We start from the raw sequence: 20,609 nt of genomic DNA, 5'->3' as shown, positions 1-20,609 counted from the left end.
TATCAAACTTCCATCGTGATTTCACCTGATGATTGATAGTCTCGTCCATAATTTTGGTCTAAACAAAGAGAGAAAATAAATAAAAGAGCTATTCAGCTTACAATCCAATTAGGGAATGAACATCCTCCTCTTAAATAGATATTTTGCACTAGAGAATTTCTGGTTTAAATTTTTCATCTTCTGGGCAGCGAGCATTAACTGGAACAGTGGTTTGGAAGTTGTCAGGGACCATGAAAGAGTTACTGTTGTTTGCATATTCTGACCGATTTGTACTCTCGGTTTCACTATCCGGTTTGCTGCTTTTAACTTCATCCTTTTGATTTGGGGCTTGGACTTGGCCTTGGGCTTTCCTTTTAAGAAGAAGAACAAGACTTAGGAATTGTAAACAAATCGAAAAAAGAAAAAATGAACACAAAGTATAGATTCTAGAACTCTACCTTCTTCTAAGCCTTCTCCACTTCAGATAGAGCATATGCATATCTCCACATCCTCTTGAGAAGCAAAGGGCAACAGAATCCCAATAACCCTACAAAGAAACCAAGCACAACGGATAACCCAAACCATAGACTTTGATCCTCATCATCGTCCAAATCCTGGTTGTTCTCATTCTCATCTGCATCATTGCCATTACTTGGCAAGCACTGGTTTGAAAGTGGGGAACCGCAAAGTTTCGGATTCCTTTCGAATGCAGAGACACTGAAGCCTTGGAGCTGAGTGCCAGCTGGTATTGGTCCTTCAAGATTATTGTATGCAACAGTAAATGTAGACAAGAAATGGAGATTTGATAGTGATGATGGGATTTCGCCTGACAGATGGTTACTGTTGAGTTCTAATCTCTCCAACTTTGGGAGGTTGGCTATTTGGTCTGGAATGTTGCCGGAGAGGTTGTTGATGCTTAGATCCAGTTGTTGAAGAAATTGCAATTGGCCAATCTCAAAGGGTATGCTGCCGCTTAAACTGTTGTTCCTGAGGGAGATTACTCTTGGCATGTTGGACAGATACTTGTACTGTGAAGACAGCATAGTTGCATTATTACCGCGTTGAAAGTAGGCCGGCAACTCAAGAGAACAATGGCCTGTTTCATTCGCAGCCTTTTGCGATACTAATGCTTGTAGTCTGCAAAGCTCCTTTGGAAATTCACCCGAAATCACGTTGTCATTCAACAACAAAAAGAAAAGATGCGGAAGAGTCCCCAACCAACCAGGTATTGTGCCAGTGAGTCTGTTAAAAGACAAATCCAGGACTTCCAGTTTCCCGAGCTTTGAAATCCATGCAGGTATGTGCCCTGTCATATCACACCTCAATAAACTGAAAACACAGAGATTTTGTAATCCGGAATCGACAGTTATATCCCCATCTGGCATTTCTTCACCAATAAAATCTCTTAGTCTTTGCCCGTCGAAATCTGTTCACCAAGCAAAAGCCTCTAAAGAACCAAACGTTACTGTTTTTGGCAACCGAATATATGAATTCCAACAATTAAAGTTTATTTACAAAATTCCTTTTATCGGGAAATAGTAATTTCTAGCAGTGAAAGTGAAAGGGGCTTTATGACATCAAATTATTATATATAGGCAAAACTATTAACAAACAATAATCGTATTTCTTAATTTGCCATCGCTAGGAACATATCTTTAACATTGCTCAGAAATAGGAAATATGCATGTCTCCAAGACCTAATAAACACTAAAGAGCCACAGACTCCCCAAAATCCGAAAATAAAACCAAAAATCACGGAAAAATGAAACCACGGAATTTCTTTTTCATTACTAGTGTGCACATCTGTAGTGTCATTACTTGTATTCATCTGCTGGCATTTGTTTGGAAGTGGGGCACCACAAAGTCCTTGGTTCCCCTCGAATGCAGTGGCATTCAAGCCTTCGATTTGAGTGCCGGATGGTATTATTCCTTGAAGGTTGTTGTAAGCAACTGTAAATGAAGACAAGAAGTGGAGACTTGATATTGATGCTGGGATTTCTCCTGACAGATGATTTCTTGAGAGGTCGAATCTTTCCAAACTTGTGAGGTTCGATATTTGGTTTGGAATTTCTCCAGACAAGTTGTTGATGCTAAGATCTAGTTCTTGAAGAAGTTGCAATTGACCAATCTCAAACGGTATATTACCACTTAAACTGTTATTCCTGAGGGAGATTGCTCTTGGCATGTTGGACAGATACTTGTACTGCAAGGGAGTTACAGACGCATTAACCCGTTGGTAGTAGATGGGAAGCTCGAGATAATCATAGCCTGTTTGAGTTGCAGCATTTTGTGATACCAATGCTTGTAGTCTGCAAAGCTCCTTCGGAAATTCTCCTGAAATCAAGTTATGATTCAGTATTAAAAGGAAAAGACTTGGTAGAGTCCCCAACCATCCAGGTATTGGGCCCGTGAGTCTGTTAAAAGACAGATCCAAGACTTCGAGTTTCTTGAGCTTCAACAACCATAAAGGTACTTGACCTGTCAACTGGCACCTATAGAAGCTCAAAATGGATAGATTCTGGAACCCAGAAGAATCAACCATAATATCAACATCTGGCATTTCTTCACCAAGAAAATTTTCTGACAGAAGGAGTACCCTGAGACTTTTGCAACCCATCAATATCTTCATTGCACCGGTGGCATTAGTCAATCTGTTTTCAGAAAGCGAGAGGAAGGACAACGATTTCAACGAAAGAATCTCAGGTTGTATTTGTCCCTCAAGATTGTTTTCAGCCAGTCGAAGTGCTTTGAGGGATTTGCATGTGTAAAGGCTTATTGGCAAGATACCAGTGAACAGATTAGCTACAAAATCTAGTTTACTAAGTTGAGTAAGTTCAGAGAAATCAAGCACGGAGATATTCCCACTAAAACGGTTGTATCCCAGATTTATTTCAACAAGGTTTGTGCAATTCATCAAAGGTGGGGGCAAAGGACCTTCGAGATTGTTGAAATGAAGGAGCATGAGCTTTAAACTGGAGAGCTTCCCAATATTTTCACTGATGGGACCGAAAAGCCTATTGGAATGTAATGAAATTTCTTGAAGTGCCTGAGCGTTGTAGATATCACTAGGAAGGGACCCTGACAAAGTATTTTCACTGGCACGAAAGACCTCCAATTCTGAACAGTTTCCTAGTCCGAGAGGAATTGAGCCACTGAAACTATTGTGGGAGAAATCCAAGACTCTAAGTGAAGAGGAACGAAGACAGATAGAGGATGGTATTTGGCCTGTAAAATGATTATTGCTGACATTCAAACTGCTCAAATTCCAGGCATGCTGGAGGAATGAAGATGGAATTGTTCCGTTGAATTGATTGCTAGAAAAATCAACTGTTCGGATGTAACCTGATGATAAAGATAATGGTACTTCTCCGAAGAAAAGGTTATAGCTCAAATCAAGGATCTCAAGGCAACTCAAGGACAAGAACATTCCAGCTTCAAAAGAGCCTGAAAGCAAATTGTGGGAGAGATTGAGGTGCGAAAGATGCATGAGGTTTCCAAGAGAGCGAGAAACCCCTCCTTGGAGCCGTTTGGAGGGCAACAACAAATGTGTTACCCTACCATTCTCATCACAAGTGATGCCTTCCCAGTGACAACAATCGCCACTAGAAGACCAATTTAAAGAAGGGGCATCGAAAGATGATGAAAGAGATTCTCGATCTGCTTTGTTGCATGCATGGGTTGTAGAAATGAGGATTGAGATCACATAAAACTTGAAGAGGACTCCGTAAGGCGTTATATGTCTAGGTACCGGCATGGTTTTTATTGGCTATTTCTATTCCGGATTATATTATTGCTCACGCGTTTAGGTCGTATATATACACATAAGGAGGAGGAGGAAGGTGAAGGTTTCAACTATTGTCAGCATATTTGAAGTCGTTGCTTTTAAATTATAGACTTTAAATAATGAGAAGTTGTCCAGAGTCCAGACAAGACTGGAGTAGAACTTTTGAACCCTCCATCAGGGGTTGGTAGGAATCTCATTAGAACTACTGTACATATCACAGTTGTTTAGATGTAAATGAAGGAAATTGATTAAAAACGACAGGAAACATCCATTTCCAGTAACTTTATTATTGAATCTCGACGGACGTGGATGTAGCTCCATAGACTGGATGTGTTCCCTTTCATGCACCGAGTTCAAATCTCTCTCCTTGCAATTTTGCGTTCCCTGCTGTGAGGGGAGCAATAGGAGCCATTGCATAGGGCCCCCAATTGAACATGGGAATTCGAAATTAATGGGAGAGTAAACTTTGCTTGTGCTTATAAGTTATTGAGTTACTTCTCATATTACTAATTGATTTTATGGTAGAATCAACTTTTTCGATATATTATACCTATACTAAAACCCAAACTCAGGTGCACTGTTCACGGGCAGTGTGCGGACGAAAATGCCCCTCAAAATGGTCTTCGAGTTTTTTATTTTTTCTTGATTCGCTAGTGAAGTGGTTGTTTTGTGATGTGAAAAAACTGTAAATTACGGATACTTTTAGGTGCAAAGGCTAGTAAATTTATTGAAAAAAGTTGAGGTTGAATCATACAACTAATTGACAATATGAAGAGTAACCTAACTTACTTAATGTGAGATTCATTTTCAATACTTACAATTTTCACATACATCTTCCATGTACTTATTTGTATTATTACTTTCACTAATTCGAAAGCGGGACCCTCGATGTATCGGGTCGCCCTCAACGATAGTGCATTGAGGCCTTGGACGAAGACTCCGATAGTGACGCTAGAATTCTATCGGATGGATGATTTCCTGAGGTCTGAATCGTCTCTCCAAGTTGGTGAGGCTGGAATCTGGTCTGGAATGATGCCAAAGAAGTTGTCGACGCTAAGATCCATTACATATGTAGAAGAGAAATAAGTGTAGAAAATGTAGATAGACTTCAAAGCATCAGTTGCACAAGAGGGTCCATACACGGTTTTTGGATTATTCCTTTCCGACTTTGATGACTTTAGAGACAGGGCATCAAAGTTATCAAGGTTATGAGAGACGGTTCATTAGCTTACTACTAATCGAACAAAATACTGATCGCATGTACAAACCAATAGTTGGGCCAACCCGCAACTTCAACATTGTAAGTTCATTGTTCCAATTCAGGTAAAGATAATCTAGTGCCCCAACCAATGTTTTTAATTTTTTGATGTGGGGCATGCTTCAACTGAGGTTTTAAAGACAGTTTATCAGCTCACTGCTAATCGAACATTGACATTGACCACATGTGCAAACCAGTATATAGTTGGGTTAACTTGAAATTCTAGCGTTTTAATAATTTTATTGTCCCAATTAAGGAAGAGACAATCTAGTGAACCACTACTAATGAATTGAGGTTTTCCAGGTTTTTGATGTGAGACATGTTTGGATGAGGTTGAAAATAAAAATGTAAATAGTTGCAAAAATCAAATATAACAATTAAAACTCTCATACTATTTAATAATGTGTAGCATAAAAGCCACACCGGCAAGACATGCTTCAACTAGGGTTTTCAAATCTTGCACTAAGCGATAGTGAGCCTTGTTTTTTTATTCATAGTAATCCACACGTCCCTTCGTATCACTGTAGTTTTCACTCAAAAAGTAGGTTTAAAAAGGTAGGTGGTTTTAGATATTTGTCCACAATATTTGAAATTTGAAGTCTTTGCTTTCATGTACACAATATATAGACCGAAAAATCAGTAGTAGTGAGTGAAAATAGTTCACATTAGAAGGTTTACATACTTTTTTTTTTGGTAAAAAAGAAGGTTTTACATACTTGGACAATGAATCCCACAATACCTGTAATCACTAGACAGGTTTTTAGATGCAATCAAGTTGAGGAAATTCGTGCATAATGTAAATAGGAGCCACTTGATAATAATTTCATTTTCATTTTCAGTTTTCATTTTTATTAAAAAATGAAACTTAATATATATTTGGTAACTGTTTTTAGTTTTTAAAAAATGAAAATTGACACTAATTTTGTGAGTTTTCAAAATGGGAGGTGAATTGTCACTTAGTATTACGGTTTAATGGTATTTCTCTTCACTTGTAAGTAAGACGTTTTAGGTTCGATTCTTGCCAAAGGTTAATTTGAATCACATTATTGCTACCACTAGACTGTATTACTAAGTGGCTATTTCTAGCTTTGAGATTGAATAAACCAAACAGAATCCACGACTATAATTAAACAGGAGTACGTAAATAGCTAAATTTGTGTGCAATTGTCAATTTCCTTCAAAATTTGGCCTTTTTTTTTAAATTGGTTTTTTTATTTAAATTTTTTGAAAATTGAAAAAATTATCAAACAAGCAAGAAAAAAATTTTCCAAATTAAGAAGAGAACTTAGAAAATTGGGAAAATTAGGTTCACATCCTTCTTTTTGTTACTCCATTGATTAAAATCCTATTTATTTTGAATTTTTGGTCAAGGTCCTTGGGTATTAATAACATCATTAATTATTTAAATAATAAAATATTTTTATTTTTAAATATATTCCTGTAGTGTTAAAAATGTTATAATTAGTATATTTATATTTATGGCTAAAATTTTTATCATATATTTTTATTTTTAGTTTGTACCTATTTTAATTTGCAAATATTTTTTAAATTTGTACCAATTTTCTTTTAATTTTTAATTTGGACACATATATTAGTTTCTTTTTGTGCCGATATTTTTTAAAGTTTTATTTGTGTTTGTACCCATGTGTATACCGTCACGTGACATTGTATATTTAATCAATGATAGAAAAATTAAATATGGTATATTTATGTTTTATGCCTAAACTTTGTATAATATATTTATATTTTTAGTTTGTACCCACTTTTAATTTGCAACATTTTTTTTTTAATTTGTAGTATTTTCTTTTTAGTTTTATTTTGTACCCATGTATTAATTTCTTTTAGCGCCTATATTTTTAAAAATTCATTTGTACTCATAATTTTTAATCTTTTATCTGTACCCTAATTTGTTTATAATGTACTCATTCTTCTTTATTAATGTACCACTTTGTTATATGTGAAATGTACCAATTTTTTAACACTATGGTTACATTCTTTTGCCATTTATTATTTCTTATTTTTACATAGTTTTTATCCATTTATTCAATCAAAATGTTTGAATTTTTTTATTGTAACCGTTTCTAATAGTATTATAATGAGGGATTTTAAATTTATAGGATTATAAATCTCATAAAATATCAAACAATTAAAGTCAAAACTATAAAAATATAAATAATAATAGTAATATAATGAGGTGTACAAAGTTAAGGGACATTGATCAAACTTTGAATACTATTGAGGTTTTAATCAAAGAATGTTAAGGATTAGGGACCGCATTCAAAATATCCTTAGAAAATTTAACTATCAGATGACAATAACCATTTCAACTGGATTAGTCGATTCAGATTAGAATTAATGGTAAAATCATATCAACAACTATTTCATTCAACATTCGTAATTGTGCACTTTTGATTTTTCAATGAATTTATTTACCTAAACAAAAAGCAATTACTGTTAAATGCAGTAGTACCAGTACTTAGATGGCCTACCATGTTGATTTGTTTCACAATTATATGCAAGTCTTTTTCTTGACTTTAAAAATAAACAATTGTGTGACAACTCTAGTGTAAGGTACTTACCTACACTCATCGAAATAAAGTTTGAATCTCGCTATTTTCTTCTCCTAGAACAAAAATGTGGAAATTTAAATCGACAACCTGCTGATTTATGGACAAACAAACAGAAAGAGAGCCTAAATAAAAAAGAAAAATAAACAATTGTGGAACAACTCTAGTGGTAGGGTACTTTACATGCACTCATCGAAAAAAAACTCGAATCACGCTATTCTCTTCCCCTAAAACAAAAATGTGGAAATTTAAATCGACAATTTGCTGATTTATGCAGAAACAAACAGAGAGAGTGAGCCTTAAAAGAAAAGAAGAATGGTCTGTCCAAGTTGGTGAGGCTGGAATGGAATGATGCCAAAGAAGTTGTCGACGCTAAGATCCATTACATATGTAGAAGAGAAATAAGTGTAGAAAATGAAGATAGACTTCAAAGCATCAGTTGCACAAGAGGGTCCATACAAGGTTTTTGGATTATTCCTTTCCGACTTTGATGACTTTAGAGACAGGGCATCAAAGTTATCAAAGTTCAGAGAGACGGTTCATCAACTTACTACTAATCAAACAAAATAATGATTGCATGTACAAACCAATAGTTGGGCCAACCTGCAACTTCAACATTTTAAGTTCATTGTTCCAATTCGGGTAAAGATAATCTAGTGCCCCAACCGATGTTTTTAATTTTTTGATGTGGGTCATGCTTCAACTGAGGTTTTAAAGACGGTTTATCAACTCACTGCTAGTCGAACATTGACATTGACCACATATGCAAACCAATATATAGTTGGGTTAACTTGAAACTTTAGTGTAGTGAGCCACTACAAATGAACAGAGGTTTTCTAGGTTTTTGATGTGAGACATGGTTGGATGAGGTTGAAAATAAAAATGTAAATAGTTGCAAAAATCAAATATAACAATTAAAACTCCCATACTATTGAATAATGCGTAGCATAAAAGCCACACCGGCGAGACATGCTTCGACTAGGGTTTACAAATCTTGCACTAAGAGATAGTGAGCCTTGTTTTTTAATTCATATTAATTCACACTTCCCTTCATATCACTGTAGTTTTCACTCAAAAAGTAGGTTTAAAAAGGTAGGTGGTTTTAGATATTTGTCCACAATATTTGAAATTTGAAGTCTTTGCTTTCATGTACACAATATATAGACTGAAAAATCAGTAGTAGTGAGTGAACATAGTTCACATTAGAAGGTTTACATAGTTTTTTTTTGGTAAAAAAGAAGGTTTTACATACTTTGACAATGAATCCCACAATACATGTAATCACTGGACAGGTTTTTAGATGCAATTAAATTGAGGAAATTGGTGCATAACGTAAATAGGAGCCACTTGATAATAATTTCGTTTTCATTTTTAGTTTTCATTTTTATTAAAAAATGAAATTTAATATATATTTGGTACCTGTTTTTAGTTTCCAAAAAATGAAAATTGACAGCAAATTTTTTTGAGTTTTCAAAATGGGAGGTGAATTGTCACTTAGTATTACGGTTTAGTGGTATTTCAAATTAAGAAGAGAACTTAGAAAATTTAACTATCAGATGACAACAACCATTTCAACTGGATTAGTTGATTCAGATTAGAATTAATTGTAAAATCATATCAACAACTATTTCATTCAGCATTCGTAATTCTCCACTTTTTATTCTTCAATGAATTTATTTACGTAAACAAAAAGCAATTACTGTTAAATGCAGTAGCACCAGTACTTAGATGGCCTACCATGTTAATTTGTTTCACAATTATATGCAACTCTTTTTCTTGACTTTAAAAGCCAAGCCACAATAATTAACTAGAAGAAAGTTTCCCAGCAAGAATGTTGAGGCATTATCTTCAGGACTGTAGAGTCACACATATTGATTCTTTTCTATGTTGATATTTCTCACTGCAGATTGAATTCAAAGGTTTATTAAAGTCTTAGAATCTTGATCGAGGTTGAGTTCAAAGGTTTATTAAAGTCTTGAATCTTGATCGAGGTCTTCTACACTTTTGGAACGCATGTTGAGAGTATGAATTCCACATCGAGAAAATAAGGGATCTTACATGTGTTTATAAGTAATTAGACTACTTATATTACCAGTTAGTTTTATAGTGAAACCTCAACTTTTTTCATAGCATTTGAACAAATTGTCTCTCGTGTGAAGCCCAACAGCCACATGTACTCCGTGTCACCTGATTTGTGTTATTCATGTGTTCAACTTAATAATTCACCACATGTGGAAGAGGCTGAGAGTATGAATCCCACATCGAGAAAATAATGGGTTTTGCATGTGCTTATGAGTTATTAAACTATTACCAATATTGTCAATTTATGATAGAAGCTCAACTTTCTCCGATGCATGTCACGATAATAAATCACAATACGATTATTGGAAAATATACAAAAACTCTGAAAAATCTCCCATGGATAGGAAGGAGCTATACCACAGGATGTTCTGTTTCTTCGCCCTAAAGAAGTACTGAAGTAGAGATTTTGTACGTTGTCTAGGAATTGGAACTGCGTAAATCTGCGGATCTTAAACATGAAAGAGCCATAAGCTCCCAAAAATCCTGTGGTGAACCCAGGTGCGAAAGAGAAATGAAACCATGGAATTGGATTTTATTGAAAATCTCATTAATATAAGTAACTAAATAAATCAAATTTTAATTTAAAATTATAACAACCTACATAGAAATGCAATATTGTATTAATTTCAGGACTTCAATAAAAAACTAAAAACTAACAAGGTTTCAATCAAAGAATGTTGATAAATAAGAACCGCATTCAAAGTCACTCATTAATTATTCTCAAAGCATATCATAAACAATTAATTTATATAAAAAGTTACAACAATACCGAACTATAGTACTAAGACAGAGACATGAAATTCACACAAGCAGTTTGGAAAATGAAAATTACTCTAAGCAGCACATGTCTAACTAATCTCATCCAGAAAATCTTGAAGATTCTGGTCTGAGGAGCCGCCCTCAGCCACCGCCACTTCCGCTGCCAGCTTCCATTTCAATGCGTTTTGCTTCAATTCTATTGCCTTCTGTCCAACTGTTGCCTACAACAAACACTTCCCTACCTCGTCTCTCATGCTCAATCTATTCTCAGCCGCCTCACGGCTCAATCTAAGCCCTACACCAAACACATCCACTAAGAACTTTGCATTGGTGACTTGGTCACCCCACTGAGGAAATGTCACAACTGGCACGCCTGAAGTGAGTGCTTCAACTGAAGAGTTCCAGCCACAGTGAGTTACAAAACATGCGATAGATGGGTGAGCTAAAACCTGCTCTTGTGGACTCCATTTAACCAATTTTCCTTTATGCCCAACTTTTCCCAAGAACTTATCAGGTAAAACGTGTTCTTCGAATCCATACTCTTTGATGGGTGGCTTCATAACCCATAAAAATTAGACCCCATAATCCGTGAGCAATCTCATCAACTTGCTCTTGCTTTAAGTACACAACACTACGAAAAGAGATGTATACAACAGATGTTGGAGGCTTGGAATCGAGCCACTCAAGACAATCATCAGCTTTCATTAGGTCTCCACTTATGGTTGTTTGGGGAGGTTTTGGGTTCTTGAATAAGGGGCCAACGGGCTTCACCATGCAGAACTGGGACATGTGCTCGATGACCTCAGGCTCGAGCTCTTGGAACGTGTTTATCAACACATACATTGATTTTGATAACTTCTTGAACTGGCCTAAAATCGCCCTCCCCAAAACCTGAAAATTATTTTGCTAATTATAAGGTATCAACTTTTTTTCCCCTTAGGAGTTAGGACTATGTGGAAATTCAGACAAGGTACCTTTTCCCAACATAGTAGAAAGGATAACATAAGTTTCTAATTAGCTTTAGACTAAATATAATGAACGAATGAAACATGGTAGTTATGTTTTAAGGTTTTAGAAATTGTTTTGGTAGTATAAAGTGGGAAATGATTGCTTCCTGGACTGTTTGTCCATCCAAAAGGTACTTCCGTACTTACGATGCTAGATTGCGAAATTTGAACCATGGATCACGTTGATTCGCACCTGAATTTGTGGTATAGACCGACAATCTGCATGAACACAAGTATAAGAGATCATTTCCGTGTATAGTGTACACTCACCTGGAATCGGTAGGAAGGGTGCAAGAAGCTGGGTATCTCATCGTGCTTCAAAAGTGGCATACCGGGCAGCTGAACATCCAAATTTGGCTCGGTTTCGGTCGGAAACCGCACTGCCTTACAAGGATTGTTTATGTAGAGAAACTAACTACAACAAAAGTACAATACTACCCTTTTCATATACTCATCCTTTCTAACAAACCCAATCCTACTTAACAAACTCACAACTGCATAACCGACTATTATGATTATTAACAAACCCATGGAATGAATGGGTTGTTCACAAGGCATGAAACTGGACGACCTTCATTGGCATTCCGTTTGATCATCTGGGTTACCAAATCCTTGCCCACAAGTTCAAGCTGTGGCATATAGTAGTCCAAGTCCCTGCGTTTAGGGTCCTGTTCTGTAAGACCATCGTCAAAAAACTCGAACCTGATAAAACCATCGCCGACAGGTGTGGGTTCATCACTGATGCCACTGTTGGCTGCTCTCATCTCTTTGCCAAAGTTTTCAGTGGTGGAGAAGCTGACCAAAAACCCCTTTGCAGCTAGGCGTTTGCCTAATCTGAGCATAGGGTTTATGTATCTCTGTCCTGGAAAACACACAAGAACCATATGAGTGGGAATAATTTCAGTTCCCATTTTCTTGCCTAGTTTCTCCTCCTCGCATACATGTTATTTGTATATCTCCCTACTCTTGTAAGTTTGTAACTGACCACCTACCATTCTGAGACTTGGTAGGTTACAAAGTGTTAAAAAATGGTCATAAATACTATATTTTTTTCACCTTCACTGCACCATGACATCTTGAAAGTTCATGTAAGACCTTGTGTTGATATTCTTGTAGTTGGAGTTCCGTTTCGCAATGTTTTGGACCTCATTACTATTTTTGTCCATTTATTTTTTCAGTTTTCAGATAAAATATTCTACTAAATATATATTTGTGACTCAATAAATGGCAAATCCGCTTTCAAATTTTTTATAAAGTTTTCCTTAAACATGATGGAAAATATTTAGCAAGAATAAAAAATTGAATTTGTCACATCCTGACCCAGGACGGATCACTTTCCGGGCCCGCTCTACTACCGTAGCACGATATTGTCCGCTTTGGGCTTACCATTCCCTCACGGTTTTGTTTTTGGGAACTCACGAGCAACTTCCCAGTGGGTCACCCATCATGGGATTGCTCTAACCCCCTTCTCGCTTAACTTCGGAGTTCCTACGGAACCTGAAGCCAGTGAGCTCCCAAAAGGCCTCGTGCTAGGTAGGGATGAGAATATACATTTAAACTCCCCTGGGCGATGTGGGATGTTACAGAATTTTTCTCAAAAAAATAGTCTAACCATCATGGTTTTTAAGCGGTTTTAAAAAATTGTTCAAAAATCGTCATAAGCTCTATATGTTTTCACCTTCATGCACTGTGGTGTTTTGAAAATTCATGTAGAACTTTTTGTTGATATTCTTAAGTATAGAGTATAGTTTCATTAATGTTTTGGGAACCACTACTATTTGTTTCCATTTATTTTTCAATTTTCAAATAAAATATTCTACTAAATATACATTTGTGGTTCAATAAATGGTAAAACCTCTTTAAATGCCTTACAAAGCATCTCTTAATGACCACATGAAATATTACACAAAAATAAAAAAAAATTACATTTTTCTGAAAAATGTGAGCTAACCATCACGATTTTTAATTAGGTTGTTTTGCAAAATTACAAAAATCTTCATAAAATCTATATTTTTTCACCTGCACCATACCATGAGGTTTTGAAAGTTCATGTAAGAATTTTGTTGATATTCTTGTGGATGGAGTTCCGTTCCGACAATGTTTTGGGCCCTAATACCATATTTGTCCATTTATTTTTCAGTTTTCAGCATAAATATTCTATTAAATATATATTTGTGGCTTAATAAACAGTAAAATCATTTTCAAAGTTTTTCTTAACATGATAGAAATATTTCGCAAAAATAAAAAATTACATTTTTTCTCAAAAATTTTGGGCCACTTTCGATGGGGTTGTCATGTTCTAAACTGGTGTGGTTTCTTTTGCTCATTTTGTGTCATCTGGGTTGTCCCAATCCCAGCTCCTATTACCCGACAAAAGTTAAATAGAGTTGGAAGAAAGTCGGACTCTATCAATTATATTCATCAAATAACGTGTCAATAGAAGAAAAATTTTAGTAGAAATATACTTAAAACAACTTTCATATTGAATGTAACAAACGTACACAGATTTACATTTTTATGATTATTTTAAAAATAACGTAATCAGCACATTCTATTTGAAAGTGAAAAAGAACTCAAGGACATATATTATGATGATTCATTTAGAAATAAATATGTTGTGGTTAACCAACCAAAGATTGGAGTCGAATCAAACTCTGGGTTTCATTTTCATAGACCCGCAATCAAACACCCAAAAGGTTGTGCTCACCTAAGAATATTATTATATTCTACTCACATACACATTATACAACCAAAAAAAAAAAAACAAAAACAAAAACAAAAAACAGGTGTTTTTGCCTAAGTTAAATGCACTGTCTCAACCAATCTACTAGGCCTAGCTTCTCTCACAAGTAAATGATTGAATAAAAATTGGGTAAATTACAAAAAAAATGTTGCCATCAAAGTTTGTTGAAGTATAAACTATTGCAAGTATAGCACAACATTCACTACAAGATAAGGCTAAGAAGAATAACAAACAAACTCAGGTGACAACAATTGACTAGCCCTTTCAAGTGGCCCTCTACCACAGCAATCGTGGAGAGGATCCAATTCATGAGGGGTTGGGGTAGTTGCTATTAATTCTTTATTATTATTCATAATCAACACTATCTCAGTTAGGCATAGGCTATTAATTCGTTATTGTTATTCATTAGACCATCTCCAATCATTGATTAAAACCTAAAAATTTTAGTTCAGAAAATTTAGGCCTCGTTCAATGAGATTTGGATTCATGAGTTATAGCCACCTGAGACATGCAAGAGTGTTTGCATTCTTTAGAAAAATTTAGGAGCTACAAAACTATGCTTTAAATTTGAGTTATGTGATTAGTATTTTTGTTCTTCATCTTACTAAAATTTTGGTAAATTTTCAGCAACTCTTGCACTGAGAAATGACTCCCACCACCCAACAAATGCAACTGCTGCAATTTCACTTGTAGTTCTTGAAGAAAGGTAAAGCTGCAACCTTTCTGTACAAAGTCTTGGATTTTTATGTGGGGGACTATCTCGATTCCTCTCTCTCACTTTCCTGCTGAAAAAACCAACCCAGTAGAAATTTTTCCAGTTCTTTCTCTTAAAAACTACAAATCACAACTGCCAAACTCCAAAAAATAAATAAATAAATAAATCAAATTCGAAAAGCCATTTGCTTTTCCTTGGATTTGGGTTTTGCTTCGATTCCTACATTGTCCAAAACTTTGCCGGCTGTAGTGGAGGGGTTTGGTCATTTGTTCTTAAAGTTTTTGAGTTCCATATGTTACATTTGTGATAACTGGGTATTTTCCGATATGGGTTGCTGTTTTTCTATCCGTTAAGTCCACATTATTTTGTGGTTTTTGCGTTTGTTTATGTCTGATTTGCACAGATTTTGGTTGGATCTATTTCTGATTTTGTTTTCCGTTTGAGCACCGGTTGTTTTTGCATCACCGGGAAGTTAATTTTCTGCAAAGGAGGTATATTTTCTAACTGCTGTGTTTTGGTTAATTTTGGATGGAATTGTAACTGATCCTGTGCTAGGGTTTTCCTGGCTAAGAGGATATTTTGCGGTTTTGATCCTCGCTTGGTCAGTCGCAGATTTACCAACAGTTCCGGCGGTCCTGTTATTTTTTGGGTAAGTTTTTTTCTCTTTTCGTTTTTTCCCGGTTTGAGTTGACAACTCCTTGATTGGTGTTAGAATAAAATGTGTTTGTAATTTTTTCGAATGTTTGGAACATTAGAGTTGCAACAAGAGATCAGTGATGTGGTCGAATCAGTGGTTGAGCGTCTGAAAACTTTGAGCCGCAAGCACAAGCATGGACTTCCATCCTGTTCAGCATACACTACTTCTGGGTTGGTTTCTCTGAGGTTTCCTTTAATGATGTTGTTGGAATACAAGACGATTACTTTTCAATCAAAAGAGAAGAAATACTACTTCTTAGATTATATGTATTTGTTTTAAGCAGCAAGTTGAGAAGGGTTTTTTTGTACCAATAGGAACTAACGCAGGGGACATAAGTTTGTGGGAAGTTAGTTCTAGGGAGAAATTGATGTCGAGAAGTTTTCAGGTATGGGATATCGGAGCGAGTTCAATGATGCTGAAGCTATCTTCCCTTATCAACCGAGTCATTATACAGACGACATTTACATTTAATGTCACTGGAATCATCTTAACCGATTTGAATCTAATGACCAGGCAACTCTGATCAAGGATCCATGTGTCTCAGTAAAGCGTATATTATGGAGCCCGATGGTACTCTATTTGGTAAGTTCTCGATTTGGTAAGCTTGAATACGATCCACGGTAGCTTTTTCTACAAAATTTTAAGGGCAATTGTTCTTTCAAACAGGAGTTGCATATCCAATTATATTCTTATTTTGGTGGGAATGAGATTCACCAGCATTTGGAGGTAGGTTCTGCATCTTCTACCTTTTCAGTATATTTCATTTTGCTGTTCTCTTTTCTAATACTTCTATCAATTTCTAGATCGATGCTCATGCTGGCAGTGTTAATGATTTGGCGTTATGCAACCCGGCTATGCAACTTTGTGCCATACCTTGCGGTGATGATAAGGCCATTAAGGTTGGTTTTGAAGAAGTGGTGATACAATAGGTCGTAGAAAACACGATAAACTTATACATTGATTTGTGTTTTATAGGTACTTTCGAAGGTCATGATGCTCCCGTGCATTCTGTGTGCCCTCATAACAAGGAAAATATCCATGTAAGGACTTCGCCTTATCATTTTTTTAATCCCTTGATTTGTCTCTCTTCATTTGCCACCTATGAATTATTTACTCTGTTTTGAAATTCAGCTTATGCCTTTGTTTTTCAGTTTTTCTTTTCAACATCAGTAAATGGAAAAATAAAAGCATGGCTATACGAAAATATGGGATACCGGGTGGATTACGATGCTCCTGGTCACAACAATGGCCTATGGTGCAGATTGTAAAAGGTTGGTATACCACTCCTTTCTAATGTTAATAGTCCAATTTTTTTTTAAATGATATTAATCTTATATGACACGATCTTTTGTATATTTGAAGCATAATTTTTCATACGATTTGTAATCCCGCAGTAACGCGCGGGTACTAATTTCTAGTGTTTGTCCTATAAGTGAACTTTCGGGAAGAAAAAAATTTGGCTTGACTATGTTAGTTTTCTCGTTTGATTACCAGAGGTTTTTTTTTTTTTAAGGTAATTATTACTAGATTGAAGTTAGTTGACTAATGGATTGATGATTAGCTGATTCTATGGCTAGTTGACGATAAGAAATTAACTTGGCTCCTAAATATACCAAATGCCATGACACTATTTTTCCTGATTCACAATGCTGTTAATATTTCAAATTATCAAACACTAAACTACTAAATCTAGTTTTCAATGAATTATTCTCAAAGCATAGCATACACAATTAATTTATCGAAAAAGCTATAACAATACCGAACTATAGTACTAAGAGAGACACAAAATTCACACAAGCAGTTTGGAAAATGAAAATTACTCTTAAGCAGCACAGGTCTTACTAATCTCATCCAGAAAATCTTGAAGATTCTGGTCGGAGGAGCAGCCCTCAGCCACCGCCGCCTCCGCTGCCAGCTTCCATTTCAATGCGTTTTGCTTCAATTCTATTGCCCTCTGTCCAACTGTTGCCTCCAACAAACACTTCCCCACCTCGTCTCTCATGCTCAATCTATTCTCAGCCACCCCACGGCTCAATCTAAGCCCTACACCAAACACATCCACTAAGAACTTTGCATTGGTGACTTGGTCACCCCACTGAGGAAATGTCACAACTGGCACGCCTGAAGTGAGTGCTTCAACTGAAGAGTTCCAGCCACAGTGAGTTACAAAACATGCGACAGATGGGTGAGCTAAAACCTGTTCTTGTGGACTCCATTTCACCACTTTTCCTTTATCTCCAACTTTTTCTAAGAACTTATCAGGTAAAACATGTTCTTTGAATCCAAACGCTTTGCTGGGTGGCTTCATAACCCATAAAAATGAGACTCCAGAGCTCAATAATCCATGAGCAATCTCATCAACTTGTTCTTGCTTTAAGTACACAAGACTACCAAAAGAGATGTATACAACAGATGTTGGAGGCTTGGAATCGAGCCACTCAAGACAATCATCAGCTTTCATTAGGTCTCCACTTATGGTTGTTTTGGGAGGTTTTGGGTTCTTGAATAAGGGGCCAACGGGCTTCACTATGCAGAACTGGGACATGTGCTCGATGACCTCTGGCTCGAGCTCTTGGAACGTGTCTATCAACACATACATTGATTTTGATAACTTCTTGAACTGGCCTAAAATCGCCCTCCCAAAAACCTGAAAATTATTTGCTAAGTATAAGGTAACAACTGTTTTTTCCCCTTAGGTCTATGTGGAAATTCATACAGGGTACCTTTTCCTAACATAGTAGAAAGAATAACGTAAGTTTCAAATTAGCTAGACTAAATACAATGAGAAACATGGTAGTTCTGTTCTAAAACTTTAGAAACTGTTTTGGTAGTATATAAAGTGGGAAATGATCGCTTCCTTGACTGTTTATCCATGCACAAGGTACTTATGATGCTAGACCGTGGAATTTGAACCATTGATCACGTTGATTCTTGCCTAAATTTGTGGTATAGACTGACAATCTGCATGAACATAAGTATAAGAGATCATTTCCGTGTATAGTGTACACTCACCTGAAATCGGTCGGAAGGGTGCAAGAAGCTGGGTATCTCATCGTGCTTCAAAAGTGGCATACTTGGCAGCTGAACATCCAAGTTTGGCTCGGTTTCTGTCGGAAATGGCACTGTCTTGCTGTGATAATGGTAATAAGCCGAGAACACAGCACACGACTGAACCCAAAGCGTGGCACAAGGGATTCCAAGCTCAGTGCCAATGTCACAAACCCATGGAATGAATGGGTTGTTCACAAGGCATGAAACTGGACGACCTTCATTGGCATGCCGTTTGATTATCTGGGTTACCAAATCCTTGCCCACAAGTTCAAGCAGTGGCACATAGTAGTCGAAGTCCGTGCGTTTAGGGTCCTGTTCTGTAAGACCGTCGTCAAAAAACTCAAACCTGATAAAACCATCGCCGACGGGTGTGGGTTCATCACTGATGCCACTGTTGGCTGCTCTCATCTCTTTGCCAAAGTTTTCAGTGGTGGAGAAGCTGACCAAAAACCCCTTTGCAGCTAGGCGTTTGCCTAATCTGAGCATAGGGTTTATGTGTCCCTGTCCTGGAAAACACACAAGAAACATATGAGTGGGAATAATTTCAGTTCCCATTTTCTTGCTTAGTTTTCCCTCCTCGCATACATGTTATTTGTATATCTCCCTACTCTTGTATGTTTGTAACTGACCACCTACCATTCTGAGACTTGGTACGTTACAAATAACGAAGGTTAGTTGCCAGCCATATCGATATCACATATGCATATGTACAAAGAAATGAAGTCCATTCGTTTGTCGCTAATGAGTATTCAAACTAGAAGTCCAGATGAGAAGACCATTGAAAATTCAATGCCTGAGGGCGAAATGAGAAACGAATACCACATATTTTCCTTGCAATACTTACATCCGCAACCCGGATTAGCTTATTCCAATCCCAAAAAATTTTGTCCATTTATTTTCAGTTTTTGGCTTAATTATTCCATTAAAAATACATTTGGGGCTCAACAAATAGTAAAATATCTTTCAATTGCCTTAAAAGATTATTGTTAATCATAATGGATAATGTTCGCAAAAATAAAAATTTGCATTTTCTCAAAAAAAAAAAAAATGTGAGCTAACTATCACGGTTTTTAGGTGGCTTTGCAAAAGTGTTAAAAAATGGTCATTAATATTATATGTTCTCACCTTCACTGCCATGACGTTTTGAAAGTTCATGTAAGACCTTTTGTTGATATTCTTGTAGCTGAAGTCCTGTTTCACTATGTTTTGGGCTTCAGTAATATTTTTGTTCGTTTATTTTTTTTAGTTTTTAGATAAAATATTCTATTAAATATACATTTGTGACTCAATATATGGCAAAGCCACTTTCAAATTTTTTATAAATTTTTCCTTAAACATGACGGAAAATATTTAGCAAGAATAAAAAATTGCACTTTTCTCAAAAAAATGGTCTAACCATCATGGTTTTTAAGCGGTTTTAAAAAGCTGTTCAAAAATCGTCATAAGCTCTATATGTTTTCACCTTCATGTACTGTGATGTTTTGAAAATTCATGTAGAACTTTTCGTTGATATTCTTGAGTATAGAGTATAGTTTCGTTAATGTTTTGGATCCCACTACTATTTGTTTCCATTTATTTTTCAATTTTCAGATAAAATATTCTATTAAATATATATTTGTGGCTCAATAAATGGTAAAACCTCTTTAAATACCTTACAAAGCATCTCTTAATGACCACATGAAATATTTCCTGAAAATAAAAAAAAATCTTCATAAAATCTTAATTTTTCACCTGCACCATACCATGCATGAGGTTTTGAGAGTTCATGTAAGAATTTTGTTGATATTCTTGTGGATGAAGTCCCGTTCCGGCAATGTTTTGGGCCCCAATGCCATATTTGTCCATTTATTTTTCAATTTTCGGCATAAGTACTCTATTAAATATATATTTGTGGCTCAATAAACTATAAAACCACTTTCAAATGCTTTATAAAACTTTCCTTAACATGACAAAAATATTTCACAAAA

General features: G+C 35.9%; 4 protein-coding genes and 1 pseudogene across 5 annotated transcripts; 1 reads left to right on the top strand and 4 right to left on the bottom strand.

The window, feature by feature from the left end:
* Positions 1-443: 443 nt before the first annotated feature.
* LOC137743243 (receptor-like protein 3) lies at positions 444-1,364 on the bottom strand. Its single transcript, XM_068483119.1, has one exon. It carries the CDS (start codon positions 1,362-1,364, stop codon positions 444-446), a length of 921 nt encoding a protein of 306 aa, XP_068339220.1.
* Positions 1,365-1,531: 167 nt separating this feature from the next.
* LOC137742776 (tyrosine-sulfated glycopeptide receptor 1-like) lies at positions 1,532-4,025 on the bottom strand. Its single transcript, XM_068482724.1, has one exon. It carries the CDS (start codon positions 3,731-3,733, stop codon positions 1,607-1,609), a length of 2,127 nt encoding a protein of 708 aa, XP_068338825.1. The 5' UTR covers positions 3,734-4,025; the 3' UTR covers positions 1,532-1,606.
* Positions 4,026-10,351: 6,326 nt separating this feature from the next.
* Positions 10,352-12,347, bottom strand: LOC137743368 (putative UDP-glucose glucosyltransferase; annotated as a pseudogene).
* Positions 12,348-14,512: 2,165 nt separating this feature from the next.
* On the top strand, positions 14,513-17,100 carry LOC137743367 (protein TPR3-like). Of its 2 annotated transcripts, XM_068483250.1 has the most exons (9): positions 14,513-14,885; positions 15,450-15,543; positions 15,650-15,761; positions 15,906-15,976; positions 16,105-16,173; positions 16,258-16,317; positions 16,395-16,490; positions 16,567-16,631; positions 16,743-17,100. In XM_068483250.1, the coding sequence occupies exons 3-9, from the start codon at positions 15,725-15,727 to the stop codon at positions 16,762-16,764; spliced, it is 420 nt and encodes a 139-aa protein (XP_068339351.1). In that variant the 5' UTR covers positions 14,513-14,885; positions 15,450-15,543; positions 15,650-15,724; the 3' UTR covers positions 16,765-17,100. The 2 variants fall into 2 exon arrangements, with proteins under 2 accessions (XP_068339351.1, XP_068339353.1); XM_068483252.1 differs by having other exon boundaries at positions 14,513-15,543.
* Positions 17,101-17,286: 186 nt separating this feature from the next.
* LOC137743366 (putative UDP-glucose glucosyltransferase) lies at positions 17,287-19,424 on the bottom strand. Its single transcript, XM_068483249.1, has 2 exons — positions 18,604-19,424; positions 17,287-18,238 (listed from the first exon to the last, which is right to left on the bottom strand). Exons 1-2 carry the CDS (start codon positions 19,195-19,197, stop codon positions 17,414-17,416), a joined length of 1,419 nt encoding a protein of 472 aa, XP_068339350.1. The 5' UTR covers positions 19,198-19,424; the 3' UTR covers positions 17,287-17,413.
* Between the last annotated feature and the right edge of the window lie 1,185 nt (positions 19,425-20,609).

This window comes from Pyrus communis, chromosome 8 (genome assembly GCF_963583255.1).
Source record: "Pyrus communis chromosome 8, drPyrComm1.1, whole genome shotgun sequence".
In the NCBI taxonomy this organism is placed as follows: domain Eukaryota; kingdom Viridiplantae; phylum Streptophyta; class Magnoliopsida; order Rosales; family Rosaceae; genus Pyrus; species Pyrus communis.
This window is presented reverse-complemented; position numbering and strand designations above follow the sequence as displayed.

What these genes read in the sequence shown, in the direction of transcription:
- LOC137743243 (XM_068483119.1), bottom strand. Translation starts at nt 1,364, where the DNA reads ATGCCAGATGGGGATATAACTGTCGATTCCGGATTACAAAATCTCTGT.
- LOC137742776 (XM_068482724.1), bottom strand. Translation starts at nt 3,733, where the DNA reads ATGCCGGTACCTAGACATATAACGCCTTACGGAGTCCTCTTCAAGTTT.
- LOC137743367 (XM_068483250.1), top strand. Translation starts at nt 15,725, where the DNA reads ATGGACTTCCATCCTGTTCAGCATACACTACTTCTGG. An exon ending in TCAGCATACACTACTTCTGG is followed by an intron (nt 15,762 to 15,905) that starts GTTGGTTTCTCT and finishes TTGTACCAATAG; the next exon opens with GAACTAACGCAGGGGACATA. An exon ending in GCCCGATGGTACTCTATTTG is followed by an intron (nt 16,174 to 16,257) that starts GTAAGTTCTCGA and finishes TCTTTCAAACAG; the next exon opens with GAGTTGCATATCCAATTATA.
- LOC137743366 (XM_068483249.1), bottom strand. Translation starts at nt 19,197, where the DNA reads ATGGGAACTGAAATTATTCCCACTCATATGTTTCTTGTGTGTTTTCCA. An exon ending in ACCCTTCCGACCGATTTCAG is followed by an intron (nt 18,239 to 18,603) that starts GTGAGTGTACAC and finishes AATAATTTTCAG; the next exon opens with GTTTTTGGGAGGGCGATTTT.